We start from the raw sequence: 25450 nt of genomic DNA, 5'->3' as shown, positions 1-25450 counted from the left end.
CCTCATCACTGTCACTGGCTGATGTCCCAGACATCGCCTTCCCCTCTACCATGCACCTGTCACTGCCACTCCTCCCTGTGGCATCAGCTGCCATGCAGTGGCCAAGCACTGATCTCTCCACACTTAAACGCCTACTCCTTTCCACCTTTCCACAAATCTACACTCTGCTTTAAACAGCCTCTCACAATCCTCCCACAGCCTCGCAGCTTCTTTACCTTCAAACTTTGTCAAATGACTCACCTCTTTTAAGTCTCACTGCCTGGACTGTAAAATGCAAAGAGAAACACAGTCTCCTGGGGTTGTGACAGAGGGCAGATGGCACAGGGAGGGGCACCTCTTGGCCCAGGGCCTGGCCTGCAGCAACCACACCCTTTACACCCTCACCTGCTCCCACCCAGCTCTGTGCTCCACAGGGCCCAGCTGCTTGTCCATCTCCCTCCTGGTTGCCAGCCTCAAGTCCCTTGCAGCCCAGCCTGAGGTTCACTTCCAGGGCAGGGCTCACGCCAGCACCCTCCTGCCTGCTTGTGCCACAGTCAGCCCCAGTCTTGGTTGTTCTCCCAGTTAGGTCCAGGCCAAGTCACACTCTGACCTCTTTATCATACCTCCCCTTATTCAAGCTTCTCAGTGCCCCCGCAGCACCCCACTTTACCCAGATCAGCAGAATCCAGCTCCACCGGCTCCCCTCCCTCCCCCACTGCTTCTCCAATGGGGCAAGTTTCTTCCCACCATAGGGACTCTGGACACAATGTTCTCTCTCTCGGACACTCCCCTCTGTGCCAGCCTGCCCAGCCAACCCCTTCTCATCTTTCCAGCTTCTTCTTAAATGTCACTGCCCCAGGGGAGTTGTTCATCGCAGTTTCAAAAAGAGGCATTTCAATCAGGATCTGTGTGAGAACGTTAAGGGTCTGTCTCCTCTACTGGGTGGTCGGCTCCACAGATATTCACTGTTGTTATCAGGTGCTGAGAACACAGCCTCGTATACAATAAGGCACCATAAATAGTCACCGAAAGAATGTGTGGACTCAAGAATGAATGAGTCACCCACATCCCTCTCTGCACTGCCACTCACTCAGACCCCCCCGGATGTCTTGTGTGCCTGAGAGGGCGCTCTGAGGACAGGGTAAAGATAGACGTGAACTCCTCCCTCCCCAGACCCGGGGGTGGGATGCTTTGAGGCCCAGCCTCCTCTCTGGCTCCCGGCCACCACTACCTTGTAGGATGCTAATTTCTGTCAGGGGTCTCTAGGGACAAGATCAGACAGAGAAGCATGTCTGTGTTCCCCAGGCCTGGATTTAGCAGAGAAACCAGGAGAGAAAGGGCAAGCCCCTCTCCTGCGTCAGCTGTGGGGCAGAGTCCACGGAAGTCCCGTAGCTCCCTGTGTCCTGCTGCTATATGTCACTCACAGTCCCGGAGCCAACAAGTCTCATTCCCACGAAGGCGCCTTCCCTCCGCCCTGCGACCGGAGGTTGTGTAGAATAAGAGGTTTAACCCCTGGTTCAGCCTCGGCTTTTCTCCTCCTCTCCTATTCAGTTGCTAGATCCGGGGGTGAGGGCCTCAGCTGCAGTAGGCCTGGGGCTCTGATCATAGTGAGGGCCCTATAAAGGGTAGACCAGTTGCCTTTCTTGGGAACAGCCAAGGAAGAAGCTTTAAATAAGGCACAGGTGGTTTTGATTAACATCCAGGTGAAAAAAATTGGCACATATTTTCTCCTGACTAGAGGGGCAGGGGATCCATTTCTGATGCTTTTTTCCCAGTTCCCAGGGGTTGCTCAATAATGAATGAAATCTATCAATCAATAGACATCCAGTACTGCTATCATTTAGATATGTAATATGCAATGTTTTTACCATAAAGAATGTGTGAGACATAAATATGGTCTCCAAACAATTTAAAGAAGTAGCTCCCGTGCATCAGGCTCAGAGAAGGCCCCTTGTTCTCTTTAGTCACATCTGTTCTACACAGACAGCCAGAAGGGTGGGGAGAGATAGTGAGAGCAGAAGGACAATACAGCTTCTGGGGAAATAGAATGCAGACACAAAGATGTGCAAGAAAACAAGTGTAGTAAATGCTTGAGATCACATCTAGAAAAGCTTTGAGAAGGCCGGGCACGGTGGCTTCACACCTGGAATCCCAGCATGTTGGGAGGCCAAGGCGAGCGGATCACCTGAGGCCAGGAGTTCGAGACCAGCCTGGCCAACATGGTAAAACCCCATCTCTACTAAAAGTACAAAAAATTAGCCAGGTGTGGTGGCGCATGCCTGTAATCCCAGTTACTCGGGAGGCTGAGGCAGAAGAATCACTTGAACCTGGGAGGCGGAGGTTGCAGTGAGCTGAGATCGCACCACTGCACCCCAGTCTGGGCAACAGAGCAACACTGTCTCAAAAAAAAAAAAAAAAAAAGCTTTGAGAGCCAAGAAGTTTCTCACACACCTTCACATCCTGTACAGCACCCGCCCAACACAATGGCAGCTGGTGAACACTCAATACATATTTCCTTTTTTTTTTTTTTTTTTTTTCCTTGAGTCAGGGTCTTGCTCTATCACCAACACTGGAGTGCAGTGGCACGATCTTGACTGACTGCAGCCTTCACCTCCCAGGATCAGGTGATCCTCCCACCTCAGCCTCCCAAGTAGCTGAGACTACAGGTGCACGCCACTGTGCCTGACTACTTTTTAATTTTTATCTTGTATTTTTAGTAGAGACAGGGTTTCACCATGTTGCCCAGGCTGATCTCGAACTCCTGGGCTCAAGCAATCCACCCACCTTGGCCTCCCAAAGTGCTGGGATTACAGGCATGAGCCACTGCATCAGGTCCATATTTCTGATTAAACAGGTGACTAGTGAGTGTCCCTGCCTTTGGGGGAAAAAAGAGTCTTCCTAGTTTATTAGCCTATTTTGTTCTATTATCAGTCTATCTATTACAGCCTGCCCTAAGAGGAGGCAGCCTGGCAAGGAAGAACAGGGCCTTATCCTTTCTTTGTCTTTTCAATAATGATAGATACTCAGTAAAGACCTCTTCCCACTTGCTCAGAATACATTATTAACTGGCTTAAACAAGTGGCAATATGAAAAACTTAACCTTGAAAATATCTCTGTATGTTAAAAGCTTGGCCATTTTTATGAATCTACAGGGCTCTTCTTCCTAATATTCTCTTCATACACATCCAATTCCCTCAGGCTGATCACGGAGCCAAGTCACAGCTCAACAGCGTCTCCAGTGCCTCCCAGCTGTGCGTTTTCCCACAGATTCCTCTCATGTTGGGTTAGATTTGCTTCCTTTTTTGGTAGTGTCATTTGGGTGTGAGATTCTTTTGAAAAATCTTTGCTGTTTTTTAGTCCCAAGTGAAAATGTGTATCTTCTTTCTTGCTCCTCAATGTTAGTGTCTGGTTAATAACGGATGTGCATGGATGAATTTAAAACATGGCAGCTCATCTTCATGCATGGCAAAGAGGGCACGCAAACAGTAACTCTGCCCCATGAGAAAATGGCACCACCCATGACAAGGACAGAAGGTTCCACCTTGTTCTTCTGCTTAAGATGCCAATGGGTGGTCCTAAGAAAGCACGCCTGGGAGAAGAACATGGTCAAAAATCTACATCTAGTATGTATCAGGTGAGGAGCCAAAGGTGATCATTACCTAGGCCATGGGTCAAGTTCAAATGTGGCCTCCTCACTGCAAGCTTATTTGCAATGTTTGGGGTCCTTCACATAAACTGGAGTCATTCATGTTTATTAACTGTCTCTACAGATTCTTCACCTATCACTTTCCTCTTCAAGGTACACGGGGTCGTTAGTGACATCTGCGTTCTTTCCTTCCACATTGGTTCTGAAACCAAGCCCTCATATTCTAACCACATCCAAGTTCATTCAGAAGGTCCCTGGGGGCATCAAAGAGCAGTTCAATAATACTTTGCATCAGGGGTTTCCCTGAGAAGCTCAGTGATGCTTCCAGAAAAAGCGTGCTTTAAATATCTGTGAGTGAGTCATTCGTGCATCCCCTTCTAGTGATCTCCAGTCCCCGCAAGCCCCAGATCCCATTCTTCCCACACACGCCCTCTGCCGTGCTCCTAACAAGTCTTACCTGGTCCAACTCCCACTTTGATGATATCTGCTCCGGAAAGAATAAGTTCTTCTACCATTTCTCCTGTCACCACGTTCCCTGCCTGAGACAGAAAGAATACAGCTCACGATCGTGAACTACTATTGCTGGTATAAAGGTGAGGAACTCCACACCCGAACATGAGGATGTGCACATCCTAAAGCCACCAGGCAGCTGGGGGACAAAAAAGGAACACAGAATTTCATACCTGGAGACCACTTTTGGGAAAGGCTTCTTGGGTGAGCTGGTGGCATGAGAAGATACAGCACTATATGATTTAAGAACTAGAAGAGACCTTAGAATGTCCAAGTCAGGGCTTTTCAGACATCTCAGCAACCAACAACAACAAAAAAAATCTTAGAGGGGGCTGGGCACAGTGGCTCACTCCTGTAATCCCAGCACTTTGGGAGGCTGAGGCAGGTGGAACATGAGGTCAAGAGATCGAGATCATCCTGGCCAACATGGTGAAACCCCATCTCTACTAAAAATACAAAAATTAGCTGGGCCTGGTGGTGCATGCCTGTAGTCCCAGCTACTCCGGAGGCTGAGGCAGGACAATCGCTTGAACCCAGGAGGCGGAGGTTGCAGTGAGCCAAGATCGCGCCACTGCACTCCAGCCTCAACGACAGAGCGAGACTTTTGTCTCAAAAAAAAAAAAAAAAAAAAAAAAAAAAAACTTAGAGGGACCCCAAATATAAAAAGTCAGCAATGAAACACTCTCTTGGTAATTAAAATCTTTAGTGTTGGGCAAAAAAATGTTTCACAGTTTGCAAAACCCCTGAAGAATCTCTGTGGAACCCCAGAGAGTCAGAATTAGAAAAACACAGTTAAGAAAATAGAAGTGTTCCCCATTCTCTAGGGCTGGGATTCCCATCTAGACAGGAAAGGGCAGATGAGCCCTCATGGACCACATAGCATCTGCATGTGCTCAGTTTACAGAACATGAAACTTTGGCCTAAGAATAAACACACAAGCCTCCAGGAAGTGGCAGAATCTATCAACCAGAAGGCTGTGTCTGGTTTGGAAATAGTACAAGTTCTTTCACTGCAGGAGTCTAGGAGTGCAAAAATAGCCCTTTTTATTACAACTCACTGCCCTGCGGATTCTTCAGCCAGTATATAGGATACTTGGCAAGACGCCCTGGCTGAGTTTTCACAACTTTGCAAAGTCATATTTTGCAAAATGAATCCTTACTCATTCCACTCATGTTTTTTGCACTGAAGTCCAAGTGTCTTCCCTCTGAATTGTTTCCCAAGGGAATTGCTGAATTGCTTCCCAGAGGGAATTTTTCTTTTTTAACGTAGACAAAGTGACTTTTAACTTCATATAAAAGGATGTGGGGAAAAGGTGATGAGGAAGGCTCAAAGCTTTAATCCAAACAGCAGCTGACAATGGAAAAATCACAGATGGCCCAGAAAGAGGACTACAGGTAGATTAAAGAATTAAAATTAAAGTTATACTCCCCAAATTCAGAAGGAAACCTGGAATACTTTCAATACGTATAAAAGTGAAAAACGTAACGACAGAGCCATCTACATAAAAACTAAAATCTTGGCCAAGTGCAGTGGCTCACACCTATCATCACAGCACTTGGGAGGCTGAGGTAAGTGGACTGCTTGAGCCCAGGAGTTCGAGACCAGCCTGGGCAACATGGCGAAACCCCGTCTCCATGTAAAAAAGAAAAAAGAAAAAAAACTTACATATACATAAACACAGATATTCATACAATCAGCAAATACCCAGGTAGAGAAAAATATCTACAATTTTGACAAAGGGTTATTATCCTTAACATAATAAGAGCTCTTACAAACGTGTAAGAAAAAAGCTAACACCTCACAGATTAAGTGCCAAAGGACATGAACAAACTACTGAAAGAAATAAAAGTGGCTAAGAAAAACGGAAAAAGTGTTCAACCTCCCGAATAACCAAATGTAAACTAACGTACCAATGAGGTACTACTTTTCACTTAACAAATTATCAATAGTTGTAAACAGTAAATACTAAAGAGAAAACATCAGATGGAATCTCTCTTTCTTCTGGGAAAATTTATTGTAGTATGTTTTCCCAGAAAGCAATTTGTCCATATAAAAGAAATATGCACTTCTTTGTATTCAATAATTCTTCTAAGATTCTCTCCCAAGGAAATAATCATAAGGGTGGACAAACACTTAACTATAAAGATGTATTCTCTATAACAGTGCAGAACTGTAAATACATTCCCCAAAATGGAATGATCCAACAGTGTATGACCCATCCATGTGATGTTTTTAAGAGTGTTTTGTTTTTTGTTTTGTTTTGCTTTTGAGACGGAGTCTTGCTCTGTCACCCAGACTGGAATGCAGTGGCATGATCTCACTGCAACCTCCGCCTCCTGGGTTCAAGTGATTCTCCTGCCTCAGCCTCCCTAGTAGCTGGTATTACAGGCACACTCCCCACTGTCCAGCTCATTTTTGTATTTTTAGTAGAGACGGGGTTTCGCCAAGTTGGCCAGGCTGGTCTTGAACTCCTGACCTCAGGTGATCTGCCCACCTTGGCCTCCCAAAGTGCTGCAATTACAGGTGTGAGCCATCACACCCAGCCTAAGAGTGGTTTAACAGCGTGGGAAAAATGCTTAAATGTTTTTAGTATAATGTTGGGAGAAATACAAAGATCTCGATTTTGTTATTAAAAAAAGTATATGTGAGTATGAAAAAATACACCAAAATGCTAACAGATGATGTCTAGGTGAAGAGATGATCTAACTTTTATTATTTCCTTCTTTAATCTTTTCTGGATTTTATACTAGGAAGTGTGTTACTTTTATAATTAAATGGGGGCAGGAGTGTTTAGTTTTGTTTTTTAAAGTGCGAGGAACAGCATGAGTTCTGTCCCTGAGAGAGACCCTAACAGGAGCCTAAGAAGCAGGGCGCGAGCTCCAGTTCTTCCCCAGTGGCTGACTCGCTAAACAACCAAACCAAACCACAAAAACTTTAGAGAAGCTACTCGAAGCCCACCACACATTTTCTTTTCTTTTCTTATTCTGAGACAGGGTCTCATTCTTGTCTCCCAGGCTGGAGTGTAGAGGCACAAACATGGCTTGCTGCAGCCTGAACCTCCCTGGCTCAAGCGATTCTCCTCTCTCAGCCTCCCAAGTAGCTTACAGGCATGTGCCACCACGCCTGGCTAATTTTTGTATTTTCTGTAGCGACAAGAGTTTCGCCTTGTTGCCTAGGCTGGTCTCAAGCTCCTGAGCTCAAGCAAATCTGCCTGCCTCAGCATCCCAAAGCGCTGGGATTACAGGCATAAGCCACCGCACCCAGCCACAATTTCATTTTCAATGTGGATTTCTTTTCCCCAATCTGGCACCACCTACGAACCATTTTATTTTTAAGGGGCTACTTTAGACAAATTAATTCAAGTCAGCTCACCATAGATGTACCAGGTACAACCAGGTAGAGTCAAAGTAAGTTCTACTTACTTATTTATTTTTAAAACAGAGATAGGGTCTTGCTGTGTTGCCCAGGCTGGTCTCTAACTCCTGGCCTCAAGTAATCCCCCCACCTCTGCCTCCCAAAGTGCTGGGATTACAGGCATGAGCCACCTCAACTGGCCAACGTCAGTTTAAAAACATCAAAAAGACTGACACCGTTTTAGTAACCAGAAGCTTGTGCAAATGTCTCTCCATCCCATCAGCTACCTGTGTGTGGCTGCTGAATCTGTCCACGGTCCAAATGTGGTCACTGCCACTGTGTGGAAAAACCCAAAGTGATTATGAAATGCCTCGACCATGAGGCACAGCACAGCAAGAATGCTGCCAGGAGGACGGGGAAGTTTCCATCGGCAGGAACAAAAAGCTGTCAGTTCAAGTTTGAAATCGAGAAGGGCAAAATAAGGGAAAAGACCAAATCAGAAATGAGAATACAACAGGAGTGCGGTCAGGCTTTAGTGAAGTCCCTGGTGTGCTGTCAAGCAGCCTCTGGGAATGGGGTGTGATAACCGGGGCCAGGAAACAGCTGGTCAGGGTGATTAAGTGAGGAGTCTCCTTTATCTTGTCACGAAGCACCTTGGGTGTGGAGTGGAGGACTGTCAGAATGGTACTGTGCGTAGCAGCACAGCAGGCTGTCACCCAGGCAGTTCATGCACGTTCATTTCTTGGGCAGCCATGACAACATGGAACCAATGAACCCTTGTCCAGAGCACTGAGGCAGGCAGACGGAGGTTTCTGCCAGTCAACCCCTCTTCCTAGGGAAGCCAAGAATGTTTCGTGCTCCCTCATGCTCTAGAAGGCAACAATTGCTCCTCTGTGTCAAGGAGAGGTTGAAGGTCATGGAAAAGACAAAAAAGTAGCCAAGTCAAGACTTCAACTACTTTTGTACCATTTTTTTAAAAGTTGATATGGCCTGAATGTTTACGTCCCTCCAAAATTAATGTGTTGAAATCTTTACCCTCAAGGTGGTGATATTAGCAGGTGGGGATTTGGGGAGGTGATTAGGTAGGTCATGGGGGTGGAGCCCTCAACAATGGGATTAGTGCCCTTCTAAAAGAGGCCTGAGAGAGATCCACATGAGGTGACAATGAAAAGACGGCCATCTATGTATGAGCCAGGAAGCGGGCCCTCACCAGATACGGCATCTGCCTTGATATTGGACTCCCTAGCCTCCACAACTGTGAAAATAAACTTCTGATTTGTATTTTTATTTATTTATTTATTTTTGAGACAGGGTCTCACTTTGTTGCCCAGGCTGGAGTGTAATGGCACAATCACAGCTCACTGTAATCTCAATTTCCCAGGCTCAGGTGATCCTCCCACCTCAGCCTCCCAAGTAGCTGGGACTACAGGCATGTGACACCACGCCCAGCTAGTGTTTTGTATTTTTAGTAGAGATGGGGATTCTCCATGTTGGCGAGGCTGGTCTCAAACTCCTGGGCTCAAGCAATCTGCCTGCCTCAGCCTCCCAAAGTGGTAGGATTACAGGTATGGGCCACCACACCAGGCCAACTTCTGATTTTTATAATATAAGCTATTCAGTTTATGGTATCTTGTTACTGCAGCCTGAACAGAATGACAAAAGTTCTCTGGGCAAAAATAAAAACAAAAACTGCTTTGCCCCAATTTTTCCAGCTTTCCTTTAGGCCTCAACATCTATGGCAAAATAAGTTCAGAAAGATCTGGGGTCAAATGCTGGACCTCCCTCATTACTTGGTACTTCTGAGCAAATCACTTCAACTCAGAGTCTCCATTTATCCTGCTATAAAATGGGGGTGGATGTACCTACTTTAATCCTTAAAAGATTTACAAAGGAAGTTCTCTCAAATTCTGAGCACAGGGCCCAGCTCTTGGTGGTGCTTTACAAATGTTAGTCCCTCCACTTAAGAGTGCTTTCTGTTTATTGCTCCTTTACCCATTCTTTTTAGGTTTTTTGTAATTGTGGTCAAATACACATAACATAAAATGTACTAGGTACAAATTTTACATGTAGAAAATAAAAATAAAATTTTTGTTTTAATTTTTTTAAAATTTTTACATGAAGGTACTTAGTGCCACTGAGCTGTACACCTAAAAATTAATTTTATTTTAAATTATTTAATACAAAATTTATTTAATAAATAAGTTTTTAGCTGTACAGTTCAGGGGCATTAAGTACATTCACACTGTTGTACAACCAACACCATTATCCATCTCTGGAACTTTTTAAACATTCCAAATTGAAATTCTGTACCCATTAAACAGTAACGTCTTCACCCACTTTTTACTGGTTTTTCTGGGGTCCTCTGGCAAGAAAAATCCCTTCCATGGGATGGTAACAAGGCAAGGGTTGGCAAACAGGTAGCAGGTGGCTAGATTTGGCCCACAGGCTGTGATGTGCCAACCCCTAACATAAAAAGAGAACTATCACCAGGCACGGTGGCTCACGCCTGTAATCCCAACACTTTGAGAGGCCAAGGCAGGTGGATCACCTGAGGTCAGGAGTTCGAGACCAGCCTGGCCAACATGGTGAAACCTCCTCTCTACTAGAAATACGAAAATTAACCAGGTGCGCTACTCAGGAGAATCACTTGAACCTGGGAGGCAGGGGTTGCAATGAGCCCAGGTCGAGCCACCACACTCCAGCCTGGGCAACAGAGTCAGACTCTGTATCAACAATAACAAGGACAACAACAACAAAATGGAGTATCAACCCCACTGACTGCTCCCAAGCACGTGGAAAATGTCCCACTACCTGCCGGTGGAAACATAGTTGATATCAAGGCAATAGCCACGTTAAACTGAGTTTATTATGTGACTCTTCAGAGATTACATCACCTTCCTAGCTTTCAGCTATGGTTCCAGAAAGTGGGTGAATACAGAAAATCCAGGGAACACAGCCTGAGAGGTGCTCTCAGCCATACACACTCCTTCTACCTCAGGGGAGGCACACTCGACTGGTGAAGCCCCAGACCTGCCCCAAGCTTTCAAGAAATTCAAAGGATATGTCCGTCTCTCTGTGAAGAGGTATAGAGTGGAAATGTCTCCGTGTGGCTCAGAACCTTGAGAAACAACATGGGCAGGCCAATGAGCCACCAGTCACGCATGGAAACAATCAGGGTCCAGCCGTGGAAATCTAGCCCATGGCTCCCGGAGATCTGCCCCAAGCCGCTGACAGGGCATTGCCCCAGGGGAGTAGAGCTTGGCCTCTATCTAATCTTAACAGATTAGATCTCAAGGACCTATTTCCTCCAGACCAGGTCAGAAAGAGCCACCAGCACAAAAACATTTCCCAGAGCCAACACAGGGACCTCCAAGTCCCAGTGTGTCCAGAATTGGTTCCTTCCGGTGGGTTCTTGGTCTTGCCAATTTCAAGAATGAAGCTGCAGACCCTGGCAGTGAGTGTTACAGTTCTTGAAGATGGTGGGTCCGGAGTTTGTTCCTTCAGATGTTCGGATGTGTCTGGAGTTTCTTCCTTCTGGTGGGTTTGTGGTCTCGCTGACTTCAGGAGTGAAGCCGCAGACCTTCTCAGTGAGTGTTACAGCTCTTAAAGGTGGTGCATCCGGAGTTGTTCATTCTTTACAGTGAGTGTTACAGCTCTTAAAGGTGGCCCGTCTGGAGTTGTCATTCCTCCAGGTGGGTTCGTGGTCTTGCTCACTTCAGGAGCGAAGCTGCAGACCTTCACGGTGAGTGTTACAGCTCTTAAAGGTGGCGCACCTGGAGTTGTTCATTCCTCCTGGTGGGTTCCTGGTCTGCTGACTTCAGAAGTGAAGCTGCAGACCTTCGCGGTGAGCGCTACAGCTCATAAAGATAGTGCAGACATAAAGATAGTGCAGACCCGGCTGGGCGCGGTGGCTCAAGTCTGTAATCCCAGCACTTTGGGAGGCCGAGACGGGTGGATCACGAGATCAGGAGATCGAGACCATCCTGGCTAACACGGTGAAACCCCGTCTCTACTAAAAAATACAAAAAACTAGCTGGGCATGGTGGCAGGCGTCTGTAGTGCCAGCTACTCGGCAGGCTGAGGCAGGAGAATGGTGTAAACCCGGGAGGCGGAGCTTGCAGTGAGCTGAGATCCAGCCACTGCACTCCAACCTGGGCGACATAGCCAGACTCCATCTTAAAAAAAAAAAAAAAAAAAAATAGTGCAGACCCAAAGAGTGAGCGGCAGCAAGATTTATTACAAAGAGCAAAAAAACAAAGCCTCCACTGTGTGGAAGAGGACCTGAGTGGGTTGCCACTGCTGGCTCAGGTGGCCACCTTTTATTCCCTTATTTGGCCCCACCCATATCCTACTGATTGGTCCATTTTACAGAGCGCTGATTGGTCCATTGGTCCATTTTACAGAGTGCTGATTGGTGCATTTACAAACCTTTAGCTAGACATAGAGTGCTGATTGGTGCATTTTTACAGAGTGCTGATTGGTGCATTTACAATCCTTTAGCTAGACACAGAATACTGATTGGTGCAATTACAATCCTCTAGCTAGACAGAAAAGTTCTCCAAGTCCCCACTCGACCTAGAAAGTCCAGCTGGCTTCACCTCTCACCAGCAAGACTGAGTTGGTGGCATGTGGGGGACAATAGCAAAAAATCGCAGGCCCAGGCAAGCCACCTGGCCCTGAATGCCAGATCCAGCTCTCACTGGTGGTGTAACCCTCAGAAGGCTCCTTGAGCTCTCTAGGACTAAGTTTCACATCAACAAAAGTAGGCGCTATTATCTCTACTCAAAGATTTGTTACTATGAAAGAAGTTCTGGCCAGGTATGGTGATTCACACCTGTAATTTCAACACTTTAGGAGGCAGTGGTAGGAGGACTGCTTGAAGCTGGGAGTTTGAGATCAGCCTGGGCAACACTGCAAGATTCTGTTTAAAAAAAAAAAAAAATGTTTGTAGAAAGAAGTGCCTACTCTGTGCTAGTGCCTTTTTCCACAGTACTGAGAATGTACCTCAAAACACATTATTCTCTTTCCTCCCTGAAAGCCACCAGGCAAATTGGCCACAGGACCTGGTATACTCTTCAATCAGTCAGCCCCTCAATATGACCTTTTCTGCCAAAGTTGTTCTCTAGAAATCCCTGCTTCTCCTACCTCTATGTGGCAAGGCTCATCTTAGGTGAAAGGCAAGAAAAAACAAAAACAGGAGAAACTGGGCACAGGGAGTGACAAGCCCTCACTCCTGGTGCAGAGGCCGGGAACTGCCAGCTTCTGCCTGGAACGTTTGCAAGCATCCTTTCTGTTCACTGTAGTGTAATGATCGTAATAACACTCCATTCTCTAACACTCAGTCCTCATATTACATCATTCAGTTCCAAAACACAGGATAAATGTGAATGCGTCTTCACTATGCCTCCAAAAGCCATAAGAGAAATTATGTTTCAAAAACACCAAAAACCAAGGACATAAAAGTACTGGAGGTTTCCAAATGAATCACAGATTGCAAGGGTCACTGCAGGCACAGAGCAGCTTAAGAATAAACACCTACCTTGCCAAAGTCTCCTGTTCATTGCTGGGGAAACCAGTAAGAGCAATGAAAACATACCCCTGGGCCAGCCAGCCAGCAGGTGCTGGAGAGGGTCTCGCTGTTGGTGGCTTCCCAGACAGCTGTGGGAACCCTGAACCAATCTCTTCCCTCCCAGTTAACTCCCCCATAGCAACTCCTAAGTTCTACACTGGTAACGACACCCTTTCCCTCGTCTTACCCTGCCCCCTCCTTCCTGCACTTTCCTCCTTCCTGGTCTTTGTCCTTCCAGAGGTGACAGGCAGGCTCTCTAGACTGTCCAACAGGCAGCTTGCAGCTCTCAGGCCCAGCTGTGAACTACACCCCACAGCAGCTCCAGTCTGGAGAACGCAATGGACAGCTTGGGAACACTAATGCATTTCCACTATCACTTGTCATTTTAAACAGTGACATACATTTTCTCTCTCTTCTTAAAACAAACCCCACATTACCCTCCATCTTTCTTCTCCATCTCTGACTCAGTTCTCAGAGCAGGTGCCCTTGATGACACTCACCAGAGATGAGCAACTGCTAGTGAAGGCGGCGCCGTTATAAATAACTGCATCCCATCTGAGCCCCAGAGTCATTCTCCAGCCACGAGGATCCTCAACCTCCTTTTCACAGGTGAGGAAAGTGAGATTCAGAAAGAATGCAACTTCCCCAGTGTGACTCAGCTCATGTGCCCACACTGACTTCCGGGGTGCTATGGGCTGAACGTTTGGGTCCCCCACAAATTCCTATGCTGAAACTGAATCTTCAATCCAATGGCATTAGGAGGTGGGGCCTTTGGGAGGTGATTAGGTCATAAAGGTGCAGCCTTCATGAATGGGATTAGTGCCCTCACAAGAGAGGTTCCAAGGAGCCTGTATGCCTCTTCTACCGTATGAAGATGCAGCAAGAAGGCACCACCTATGAGGAACGGTGAAACCAGACACTACATCAGCCAACACCTTGATTCTGATTTCTGTCCAAAATCACAGAACTGTGAGCAATTACATTCTGTTGTTTATACACCAGTCAGTTTATGGTATTTTATGATGGCAGGCCAAACAGACAAAGAGCATTAAGGAGTGAGTTTAACAGTGATACAACCAGCTGGAAAGTAAAGAGAAGGAAAAACAGCAAGTGAGGTATCTTGGAAATGATATTAAAGATTAGCTCCAGGAAATGATATTAAAGATTAGCTCCAGGAACCAAGAAGTATATATACACAGCTGACATAAAGCAACGTGGTGAATCTCAAATATACTATCAAGAAAAAGAAGATCAAAAGATATAAAGGATTACCACTTATGGAACATTTACCAGTCTATCATATTAATAAAGGTTATGATGAGGAATACAGATGAACAGCCTGATGAAGCGAGACATAGGGTGAGGTCTGGAAGAGTCCAAAGTGCAGGAGCTTCTGTCCCCACAGAGCTGGGGTCTGCCACCCTCCAGGCATGTAGACATGTTACTAGCCAGGAAGCTTTCAAAACCCCATACTTTGGGGGTTTCTATGAAGGCCTCATCAAGGAGGCATAATGGATTATTAACTCTACTTCCAGCCCTCTCCCCTCTCTGGAAAATGGAGGATGGGGCTGGAAGCTCCAAGCTTCTCATCATGGCTTGATCTATCTGGTACCAACCCCCACACAGGAGCCCATTAAGAGTTGTCTTGTTAGGACAAGAGCAGCTGCACTGCTATCACCCAGGAAATCCCAAAGGATTTAGGAGCCAGGTGTCAGGAACCAGGGTCAAAGATCAAATATTAGAACAAAAGCTACTCCTACCACCCAGGAAATCCCAAGGGATTCAGAAGCTCTGTGCCAGATGCTCTCATCACTCTGGAAATTACAAAGGTTCTAGAAGTTGTGTCAGCAACCAGGATCAAAGAGCAAATATTAGAACAAAAGATTGTCTGGGCACCGTTATCTACAAGGGTTTTAAGAGTTCTGTCTCAAGAACCAAGAGCTGAGGCCAATAAACACATATACATTTCCCACTATTTAATAGTGTTCAACAAACATCATCAAAAACAATGAAGTTGGCTGTTCTATTACAGAGAACACAGTGAATTTTTCTATTTCCCAACCCACTTCTAACACTGGAACAGCTGGTTGACCTTGGAACAATTCTTTTTTTTTTTTTTTTTTTTTTTTGAGACAGTCTCACTCTGTCACCCAGGCTGGAGTGCAGCGGCGAGATCTCGGCTCACTGCCACCTCTGCCTCCCGGGTTCAAGCAATTCTCTGCCTCAGCCTCCCAAGTAGCTGGGATTACAGTTGCCTGCCACCACGCCTGGCTAATTTTTGTCCTTTTTTTTTTTTTTTTTTTTTTTTTAAGTAGAGACAGGATTTCACCATCTTTCCCAGGCTGGTCTTGAACTCTTGACCTCGTGATCCACCCACCTCAGCCTCCCAAAGTGCTGGGATTACAGGTGTTAGCCACCGCGCCTGGCCAATTTTTTTTTTTGGGGGGTGGGGGACAGAGTCTCCCTCTGTTGCCCAGACTGGAGTGCAGCGGCATGATCTTGGCTCACTGCAACCTCCAGCTCCTGGGTTCAAGAGATTCTCCTGCCTTAGCCTCCCGAGGAGCTGGGATTACAGGCGCCCGCCACCATGCCCGGCTAATTTTTGTATTTTTAGTAGAGACAGGGTTTCGCCATGTTGGCTACGCTGGTCTCAAATTCCTGACCTCAGGTGATCCACCCACCTCGGCCTCCCAAAGTGCTGGGATTACGTGAGCCATTGCACCTGGCTGGAACAATTCTTGATCCTTTCTTCCTATGTGTTTGAAAAGCATAAAAATACTTAACAATCCTTGGAAGTCCTTTAACAGAAGACTTTACTCTGTAACAATTCCTTCCTCCCATCTTTCTTACAATGATGACATATATGAGAAGAAATGAAGTTCAAAATTCAAAAAACGAAGGGTTAAATTATCTAGTGGTCAATCAGTATGTGCCATCATAATTAGAATTAGCAAAACCTTGCCTAATTACAATACAGGTTTTTGCAAAAGCCCAAGTTGTACTCTAGAGGTTCCAAATCCCTTTTTCTGCCAATCCATCTTTCCCAAAAGTCACTAATCTACATTCTAACTAGTTAAGGTGCAAGTAATTAGGAAAATACAGGAAAAGTCAAGAAACAAAGCTCCTAGATAAAATATACCACCGACTGATTCGCCACTGAGAGTAGACTGTCATGAAATGTTCATATCATGGACTCCCAACTCCTACAGCAGAGTTTCCCGTTGGCAGTAGGGGTGGGACATGGAGGACCTACATATGTGACACTCAAACCCAGTCACATGTTTTCAATATTAAAATACACTCTCTGTTAAGAAGTATTATAGACCCTTTCAAAGATATCATATGGGGCCAGATGCAGTGGCTCACACCTGTAATCTCAGCACTTTGGGAGATCAAGGTGGGCGGATCACCTGAGGTCAGGAGTTCAAGACCAGCCTGGCCAACACGGTGCAACCCAGTCTCTACTAAAAATACAAAAACTCAGCCAGGCATGGTGGCGGGCACCTATAATCCCAGCTACTTGGGAGGCTGAGGCACAAGAATCGCTTAAACCAGGGAGGCATAGGTTGCAGTGAGCTGACATCGCCCCACTGCACTCCAGCCTGGGTGACAGAGTGAGACTCCTTCTCAAAAAAAAAAAAAAAAAAAAAAAAAGTATCAGATAGTAAGAAACATGTGATGATACTTAGGAAAAACTGGAGCCAACATCCTACAAAGTTGATGGGGATTTTATTATTTATAGAGGAAAGCTAGTTTTCAGATCTTCCACAGCGGCTACCTATCCTTTCCCAAATGATCCTCAATTAATCTTTGACCAAAGAAGCACCAAAAGCTCTGAAGAGAATACAGCCCCCTCGACACATTGAACAACTCCCTCGTGGCTTCCCCATTTTGAGAATGTTCTACCGTAATATTCTACCGTACTTACCATAATGGTATGTTCAGGAAATTTGGCACGGACGAGTTTCACGAATTCCACAAAATGTTCTGAATACCCATTGGCCACATCCAGGCAAATAAACTTAACCTGTGGCACAGCTTTCAAGACGCTGGTCATCTTTTCCAGATCGTTCTGCCCACTGCCGGAACTCACGGCTACGTGCTGCACCAAAATAAACCAAGAAGACAGGCATGAATAGTAGCATTCAGACATCAGACCCTGCCCCATCTATGCACCTATTCTGGGACAGTACAACAACCCTTTTAGGTCTACCCTGATCAAATGCACAATGCACCTGCTCAAGACACATGCAACAGCAGAGGTAAAAGGGATTCATTCATTAAATTATCTAAACTTTGGCCAGGCACGATGGCTCATGCTGTAATCCTAGCACTTTGGGAGGCTAAGGCGGGCAGATCACCAGAGGTCAGGAGGTTGAGACCAGCCTGGCCAAGATGGTGAAACCCCGTCTCTACTAAGAATACAAAAATTAGTCAAGTGTGGTGGCTCATGCCTGTAATCCCAGCACTTTGAGAGGCTGAGGCAGGTGGATCACCTGAGGTCAGGAGTTCGAGACCAGCCTGGCCAACATGGTGAAACTCTGTCTCTACTAAAAGTACAAAAATTAGCCAGGCATGGTGGCAGGTGCCTGTAATCCCAGCTCCTCGGGAGGCTGAGGCAGGAGAATAGCTTGAACCCGGGGGGGGCAGAGGTTGCCGTGGGCCGAGATCGTGCCACTGCACTCCAGTCTGGGCAACACTCCAGTCTGGGCAACAGAGTGAGATTCCATCCCCCTCTGCCAAAAAAAGAAAACTACTGGCATGACTGTGTCATATCAGGGACACTCAAGGGAGGACAATGTGCAAGAACTAGGAAGTTTCCAGGAAGGAGAAATGGCAATCAACTCGGGCTTCCCCACATGAAAGCTGTGGCCTTCACCCTAAGCGCCTTGCTTGGGAAGCAAGAGAGGGGAAGATGTCTGAAATGCCTCTGACAAACTCCTTTCTATTTTGAGTTTCACTCCCAATAAAATAATAGTGCAGCATGTGACGTAGTTTGGATATTGTCCTCACCCAAATTTCATGTTGAAACATGATCCCCAGTGCTGGAGGTGGGGCCTGATGGGAGGTGCCTGGGCCATGGGGGGTGGATCCCTTATGAATGGCTTGGGCCATCCCCTTGGTGATCTCTAGGTCTGAGTTCACAGGAGATCTGATCATTAAAAGTGTGTGACCTCCCATCCTCTCTCTCTCTCTCTCTCTCTCTCTCTCCCATTTCGCCTTCCACCATGATTGAAAGTTTCCCCAGGCCTCCCCAATAGCAGATGGGTGGTGCTATGCTTCCTGTACAGCCTGCAGAACCATTAGCCAGTTAGACCTCTTTTCTTTATAAATTACCCAGTTTCAGGTATTTCTCTAAAGCAATGCAAGAACAGCCTAATACAGCACGCAAATCTCAACCTCTACACAGAACTGCAAATCTGTTTTCCTATTAAAGGGATAAAATTTCCCGAGGTGTGAAAACAAACAAGCCTGACGTGATCTTTCACAACTGCACTTGTACATTTTTAAATCTGAAGCCACCACATCCTCCCCTATAACACCCTTGTCCCTTAACTTCCACCAGTGCCCTGGCACCTCATACCTCTCCCTTCTCTGAACATCTGCCCCTTGGGAAAGGACTTGTTTTCACTAATTTATGCCTTAGTGAAACTAAGACATGGATCGTTTATATTTTAACTCTTATCTCCAAATCCTGGGCCACATACGAGTGATCTATCTTAATATCCTTTATGTTATTCCCCCAAATCATAACAACGGAGCTGCAGCGCACAGACTGAGTGTGAGCTGAGTGTGACTGAGTGTGAGCTGATGGTTAACATGACACATATTTACTCCAGCCTTCTCTGTGCATTCACGCCTGGGCCTCGTGGTTCACAGCTCTGCCCTGTGCCAGCCCAATCCACACAAGCCCACTCTCCCTCCCACTAGAGCTCTGCTTTTTTTAAATCTTACTTCGTTTCTGTTAAAGTACACTACGTGGAACTCGAGATTGGTTGCCTTCTCTCACTGCTACTAAGTTTTTCACGTTATCCCTTTTGAATTTGCCTTTTATTTGGCGGCGGGCTGTGTAGTAAGTCGATGTATCACACTTGGTAATGAAGGCCACAGTTCCAGTTACCAATACATTGCCAAAACCTCCCTTAAAGAAGGTGGAGAGAGGCCGGGCGTGGTGGCTCGCGCCTATAATCCCAGCACTTTGGGAGGCCAAGGTGGGTGGATCACTTGAGGCCAACATGGTGAAACCTCATCTCTACTAAAAATACAAAAAATTAGCCGAGCTAAGTGGCGCATGCCTGTAATTTCAACTACTCAGGAGGCTGAGGCAAGAAAATCACTTGAACCCGGGAGGTGGAGGTTGCAGTGAGCCGAGATAACGCCACTGTACTCCAGTCTGGGTGACAAGAGCAAAACTCTGCCTCAAAAAAACAATAAAAGAAGGTGGAGGGAGGTCTGAGAAAAAGAAAAAAAGAAAATTATTCCCAAACTTATAGAGAAAAACAGAAGAAAGTGAAAACAAGCATAATTCAGTTGAACACAATATGGCAAAAATAAAGGACTTACTATTGAGTCAGAATGATTTTATCTCCAAAACCACGTTTTCACTAATCAAAATCCATACATAATTAAAGCACAGTAACAACAACAAAAAGCCAGTGAGACCTTGAAAACGGTACGATCTGAAGTCATTTTCCAATCATAAATGATCTGACCAGCAGGGAGCACCTCTAACCCGGGGAGACCTGCCTGTGGCTCCGTCTCGGAGCCCCCTGAATGTGGCAGGAGGAGGTGCAGGCGTGTTGCAGCAGGGCTTTTTGTTGTTTTTAAAATGCTTGGGTTTTTAACAGCTTTTTGAAATATAATGACATGCCATACCCATTCAACATGCACAATTCGATGATTTTTAGTACATTCAGAGTTCTGTAACCATCATGATCGATTTTAGAACATTTTCATAATCCTCCCAAAGAAAGTCCCATACCCCTTAACCACATTCCTTCCCCACACTTCCTCAGCCCCTCAGGCTACTAATCTATTTCATGACTTAGATTTGCTATTCTGGACATTTCCTAGAAATAGGATCATAGATGCTATGGCCTTTGCGTGCGGCCCTTTTTTTTTTTTTTTTTGAGACAGAGTTTCTCTCTCGTTGCCCAGGCTGGAGTGCAATGACACGATCTTGGCTTACTGCAACCTCCACGTGAACCTCCCGGGTTCAAGCAATGCTCCTGCTTCAGCCTCCCAAGTAGCTGGGATTATAGGCATGCGCTACCACACCTGGCTAATTTTGTATTTTTAGTAAAGACAGGGTTTCTCCATGTTGGGCTGGCTGATCTCAAACTTCTGACCTCAAGTGATCGACCCAACTCGGCCTCTCAAAGTTCTGGGATTACAAGCGTGAGCCATCGCGCCCGGCTGCTTCTGGCCTTTTCACTTAGTGAAATGTCCTCAAGGTTCGTCCATGCTGTAGCCTGTATCAGACCTTGACTCCTTCTTACGGCTGAACAATATTCCATTGTATGGCTATACCTTATTTTGTAAGTCCTTTCACCCACTGATAGACATTTGGGTTGAGTCTACTTTGGGCTATTATGAATAACGCTGCTATGAACATTCATGTACAAGTTTTTCTGCGGAAATGTGTGCATTTCTGTTGAGTCTACACCTAGAAATGGAATTGCTGGGTCATATGGTAACGCTTATGGTTAATGTTCCAGGAACTGACAACTGTTTTCCAAAGCAGCTGCATGCACCAAAAAAATTCCATTCCCAGCAGTGAATAGGGTTCCAGTTTCTCCACATCCTCAACAACAATTATTGTCTTTTTTTAAATAGAGATGGGGGTCTCACTATGTTAACCAGGCTGGCCTTGAACTGGGTTCAAGCAATCCTCCCACCTCAGCCTCCCAAAGTGCTGGGATTACAGGCATGACCCATGGTGCCTGGCTATTATCTGTCTTTTTGATGACAGCCATCCTGGTGGGAATAATGTTTACTCAACTCTAAAACACCTTGTTTTACTCAGAAGTTTTTTCTACAGCCAAAAGACAGGCTGTACCTTGAATTAGCTGGCAGGAAACACAGGTCTTCCCCAAGCTCTTGGGATGTAACACTTCATCTTTCAAGGGAAAACAGACATTTCTTACAGATAAATCCTAGTATTTTAATAACACGATATGGAAACAAGTTTTCTCAGCAAATCCCTGGCAATGGCACAGGGCTAGAGAAACACCGAACTCTCAATGTCTCTCTGCTACTAACTGAAATCCTCTTGACAGCTCTGAAGATTTTGCTCCCCCTGCTACACTGGTAATTGATAACCAGGCTGTAGTCGTACCTGCAGGCATTCTGGGTGATTTGTGGCAAAGAGCTTCCAGTCATCTAGGGAGTAATGCTTGTGAATTGCTGTAAACATGGAGTGCTAGGAAACAAAACAGCACGATTAGGATGGGAAGCCAAGTGAGAGCCCCCCCTCCCTCCTCCATCTGGAGGTGGTGATCCAACAAGACAAAGGCATCAGTGTTCCTGCCATCCATGCTTAATTTGCTTTGAATATGCTCCTAGCAGCCAAAACCAGACAAAGGTACAACCACTGAAATCATAAAACCCTGTTTCCCATTCTAATCTGGTTAGACAATACTGCATTCAGGACTACAGAGGCTCTGCCAGGAGGCAGGAGAGGGATAAAAGACAATTCTCAGAGCCCTGCCCAGCCCACCCAGGCTCCCACCCACACCTGTATTAGGCCAAAAGCAGCACAGATGGTCCAAAGAGAAAACCAGGCAGCAGGTCCTCCGCCCAGGAGAAGGATCAACGCAAACTTCTGCTTAGCCAACCCTGAAGAACCCCACCTTACCCCTGAAAGCTTTCTCTTGTGTTCACAACCTGAACACTTCTTGCTGAAAGGTAAATCCATCGGGCAGTTGGTATTCTTGATGGTGGGAATTATATAAAGTATAACCCTAAATCTATGACTATTGCCCCAGCATTTATGACCTGCTGACCTGCTTTGTGTCAGTCTTTTCCACATATCATTTAATTTTTGGAACAACTTTGAACAGCATTATTAGCTTCACGAGCATAAATGGAGCTTAAGAGATTTAAATTGCCCAGGCATGGTGGCCTACGCCTGTAATCCCAGCACTTTAGGAGGCCGAGGCAGGAGGATCACTTAAGCCCAGGAGTTTGAGACCAGCCTGGTAACATGGCAAGACCCCCATGTCTATTTAAAAAACAAAAAACAAATAAAACCTATAAAATTTGCTGAGCGCGATGGCGTATACTTGTAATCCCAGCATTTTTGAAGGGTGAGGTGGGTGAATCACCTGAGGTCAGGAGTTCAAAACCAGCCTGACTAACATGGTGAAACCCCATCTCTACTAAATACAAAAAATTAGCCGGGCATGGTGGAGTGCCTGTAATCCCAACTACTCAGGAGGCTGAGGCAGCAGAACCACTTGAACCTGGGAGGCGGAGGTTGCAGTGAGCCAAGATGGCACCACTGCCTTGTTGCCTAGGCAACAAGAGCAAAACTCGGTCTCAAAAAAAAAAAAAATATTACAAAATTTAACAACTGTATGCATGGCTAGGAAGAGACGAAGGCCAGAGTCAAACTCGGATCTGACTACAGAGATTGTACACCTTGCCCTTTAACAGAAGCCTCCCACCTAACGTCTCTGGGGCTACCTATGTCCCCATCTACAACTTCTCATCCTAAACTTCTATGACTTTAGTAACTTGCACTAGTTCTATGGATCCTAGAAACAGGAAATTCACAGTAGCCATCCCTGGTTAGCTACACCAGTCTACACTATTCCGTGAGCAGGGAGACTTCCTAGGAAAATGGGAAGAGCGCAGCAAGTTCTAGGTTTTTCCTGGACTATAACCTATTATGTTAATTAATCAGAATTGATTGCTCCCTGGTTCCCCTCACTTTTATACTAACGCATAATCCATCAGTAGCAATGGCTGATGACAGAGCAAAGCAGGGAAAGGGTGAGGAGAAAAAAAATACCAGTTCCTTAGCAATTAATGTATTAGCCTCTGGCCCAACGCTCAGTAGGGGCTGAGGTCTGACAGACAATGCAAGTGATCATGGAATCTGACAGACCACCCCTACTCCATTTTGGGAGCTCATAATTTATTTGAGAATCTTTTCCTTCGAATCGCTGGCTAATAATGAATCTCAGCACCTCCTGTGGTTAGACTTGCTGCCCACAGTGAGAAGCTCTCTCAACTAATTGGATTTACCTTTTCACTTGGCAGGCATTATCCACAGGAAAGACAGAACCCCTGAGTGCAGCAGACATTCCACATCTAGGATGCAGAAGATGCTCTGCCTCTCACCCATAAAGGTTCTGCCCACAAACGGGTTTTCCTTTATTTTTCCCAAAGCCAGGACACTATTTTTAATTTGTTTTTAAATTGTATTTTAACAAACAGTGCTTCTCAGATTGATCTACACAATGAGTTTTGTTTTTTCGGGGTTTTTTTTTTTTTTTTAAGACAGGGTCTTGCTCTGTCACCCCGACTGGAGTGCAGTGGCGCCATCTTGGCTCACTGCAACCTCTGCCTCCCAGCTCAAATCATCTTCCCACCTCAGCCTCCCGAGTAGCTGGGACTACAGGCTCATGCCACCACACCGAGCCAATTTTCATATTTTTTTTTTATAGAAATGAGGCTTTGCCATGTTGCCCAGTCTGATCTTGAATTCCTGAGCTCAAGCAATCCGCCTGCCTCCACCTCCCCAAATCCTGGGATTACAGGTGTGAGCCACTACACCCAGCCAAAGCTAGGATATTAACTCCTCTTTATGGAAAATTAGGCTGTTGTAGTTGGCTAAGAGAGACCTTGAGCTTGTACTGTGATCTGTCCATTTAAGTTGAGGGGTAAATTCCTTAGATTCAAGAGTCAGTTTGGGTTGGAATCCTGATTCTCTCTCTGCATCTATCTGGCTGAGGGCCTAGGGCAAGTGACCTACCCCTCCCCTCTCTGCCTCAGTTTCCTCGTCTGTAAAAGGAACCTATCTTGTTGAGCTGTGTCCAAAATTAAGAGATACAGGCCAGGCACAGTAACTCACACCTGTAATCCCAGCACTTGGGGCAGGCGGATCACCTGAGGTCAGGAGTTCAAGGCCAGCTTGGCCAACATGGTGAAACCCCATCTCTACTAAAAATACAAAAATTAGCCGGGTTTGGTGGCATGTGCCTGTAATCCTAGCTACTTGGGAGGCTGAGGCAAGAGAATCGTTTGAACCAGGGAGGCGGATGTTGCAGTGAGCCAAGATTGTGTCACCACCCTCCAGCCTGGGCGACAGAGCAAGACTCCATCTAAAAAAAAAAGAAATACATTATCTGCAGTGTTTTGCACATAAGCACTCGATACATGTATTCGACATAATTATACAGTAAATGCTGCAGCACAGACTGCATACAAAACAGCTCTGCCTTAATTTTAAAGGGGTTGTCACTTTTCTGCAATATGGCACTCTTCATGTTGTCTAGCTTCTTTTTGTATCTCTAATTTCCAAAACCATCACAGTCATTCATGGAAGCAATGGATGCAGATCTAGACCATCTCACTGAACACAGAATCCAGACACTGTCCACTTTCTGATTGAAAGGAAAGACAGAGAATGACCCAAAGCATCTCACATTTCTACTCTTCCCTGTGTATAAAGCCAGGGTGGGCTCCTGATAACATGTCCATGTTGTGAGCAGCAAAGGAAAAAAACAAAAGCCTACCGCCTCACCTGTGACATCACAGCTGCCATCTCAAATGTGCCCACAGTGTCCATGTTGGCCACGATAATGGGAATCCCTGAGTAGGTCTGCTTTGAATTGCGAAACGTGAAGGTGCGTTCAAGATCCACCTGTTGGCAAAAACAAAAAAAAGGGGGGGGGCGGTGGAAGATATGAGTGCTTTGCTCTTATGTGAAATGTGCAGAATTTCTGGAGTTTGGAGTAAGAACAACACAAAGGTCCCTGGATTCTCTTAGGGGTCAAAGACAGGTATTCCAAAGACACCAGAGTCCCAAAAGAAACCAGGTAAGGCACTGGATTCAGGTGCAAAAGCTGAAATGGGCTCCTCACTTTCCTTGCTCAAGCACCAGCAGAAGGCACTGGAAATTCCACCATCAAGACAAGCCTCGGAAGCTCTCTCCTCCTTTCCCAGCCTCTCCAACCCCACTGCCGCCTTCTAGCCGCATCCCTAAAGACCCTCGTACATGTTATCTTCGTCCCACCTCCAAGCTCTATGGAAACCACTCCCCTCCTGGGAGCACCTGCTCCACTCTTCCTTGCCAATCATGGCCCTCATCCTGGAACAATCCCTTTACTTCTTACCTTTCACCTAGAGCCCCACTCCAAATTCGCCCTGCAGTGAGCACCACG

The 25450-nt window shown here is 45.9% G+C and overlaps 1 protein-coding gene across 1 annotated transcript in view; it reads right to left on the bottom strand.

Moving 5' to 3' along the window:
- The window catches only part of GMPR (guanosine monophosphate reductase), a 48769-nt gene that overhangs the window by 16087 nt on the left and 7232 nt on the right, over positions 1 to 25450 (bottom strand). Inside the window, exons 2-5 of the mRNA XM_007973621.3 lie at positions 24811 to 24930; positions 21397 to 21480; positions 16987 to 17160; positions 4083 to 4164 (exon numbers count right to left, since the gene is read on the bottom strand). Coding sequence (XP_007971812.1) covers positions 4083 to 4164; positions 16987 to 17160; positions 21397 to 21480; positions 24811 to 24930 — 460 coding nt within the window. The remainder of the gene's footprint in view (positions 1 to 4082; positions 4165 to 16986; positions 17161 to 21396; positions 21481 to 24810; positions 24931 to 25450) is intronic.

The sequence above is a fragment of the Chlorocebus sabaeus genome, chromosome 17 (genome assembly GCF_047675955.1).
Source record: "Chlorocebus sabaeus isolate Y175 chromosome 17, mChlSab1.0.hap1, whole genome shotgun sequence".
Taxonomy (NCBI): Eukaryota; Metazoa; Chordata; class Mammalia; order Primates; family Cercopithecidae; genus Chlorocebus; species Chlorocebus sabaeus.
Note: the sequence above shows the minus strand (reverse complement) of the source record. Positions and strands in the feature narration are given on the sequence as shown.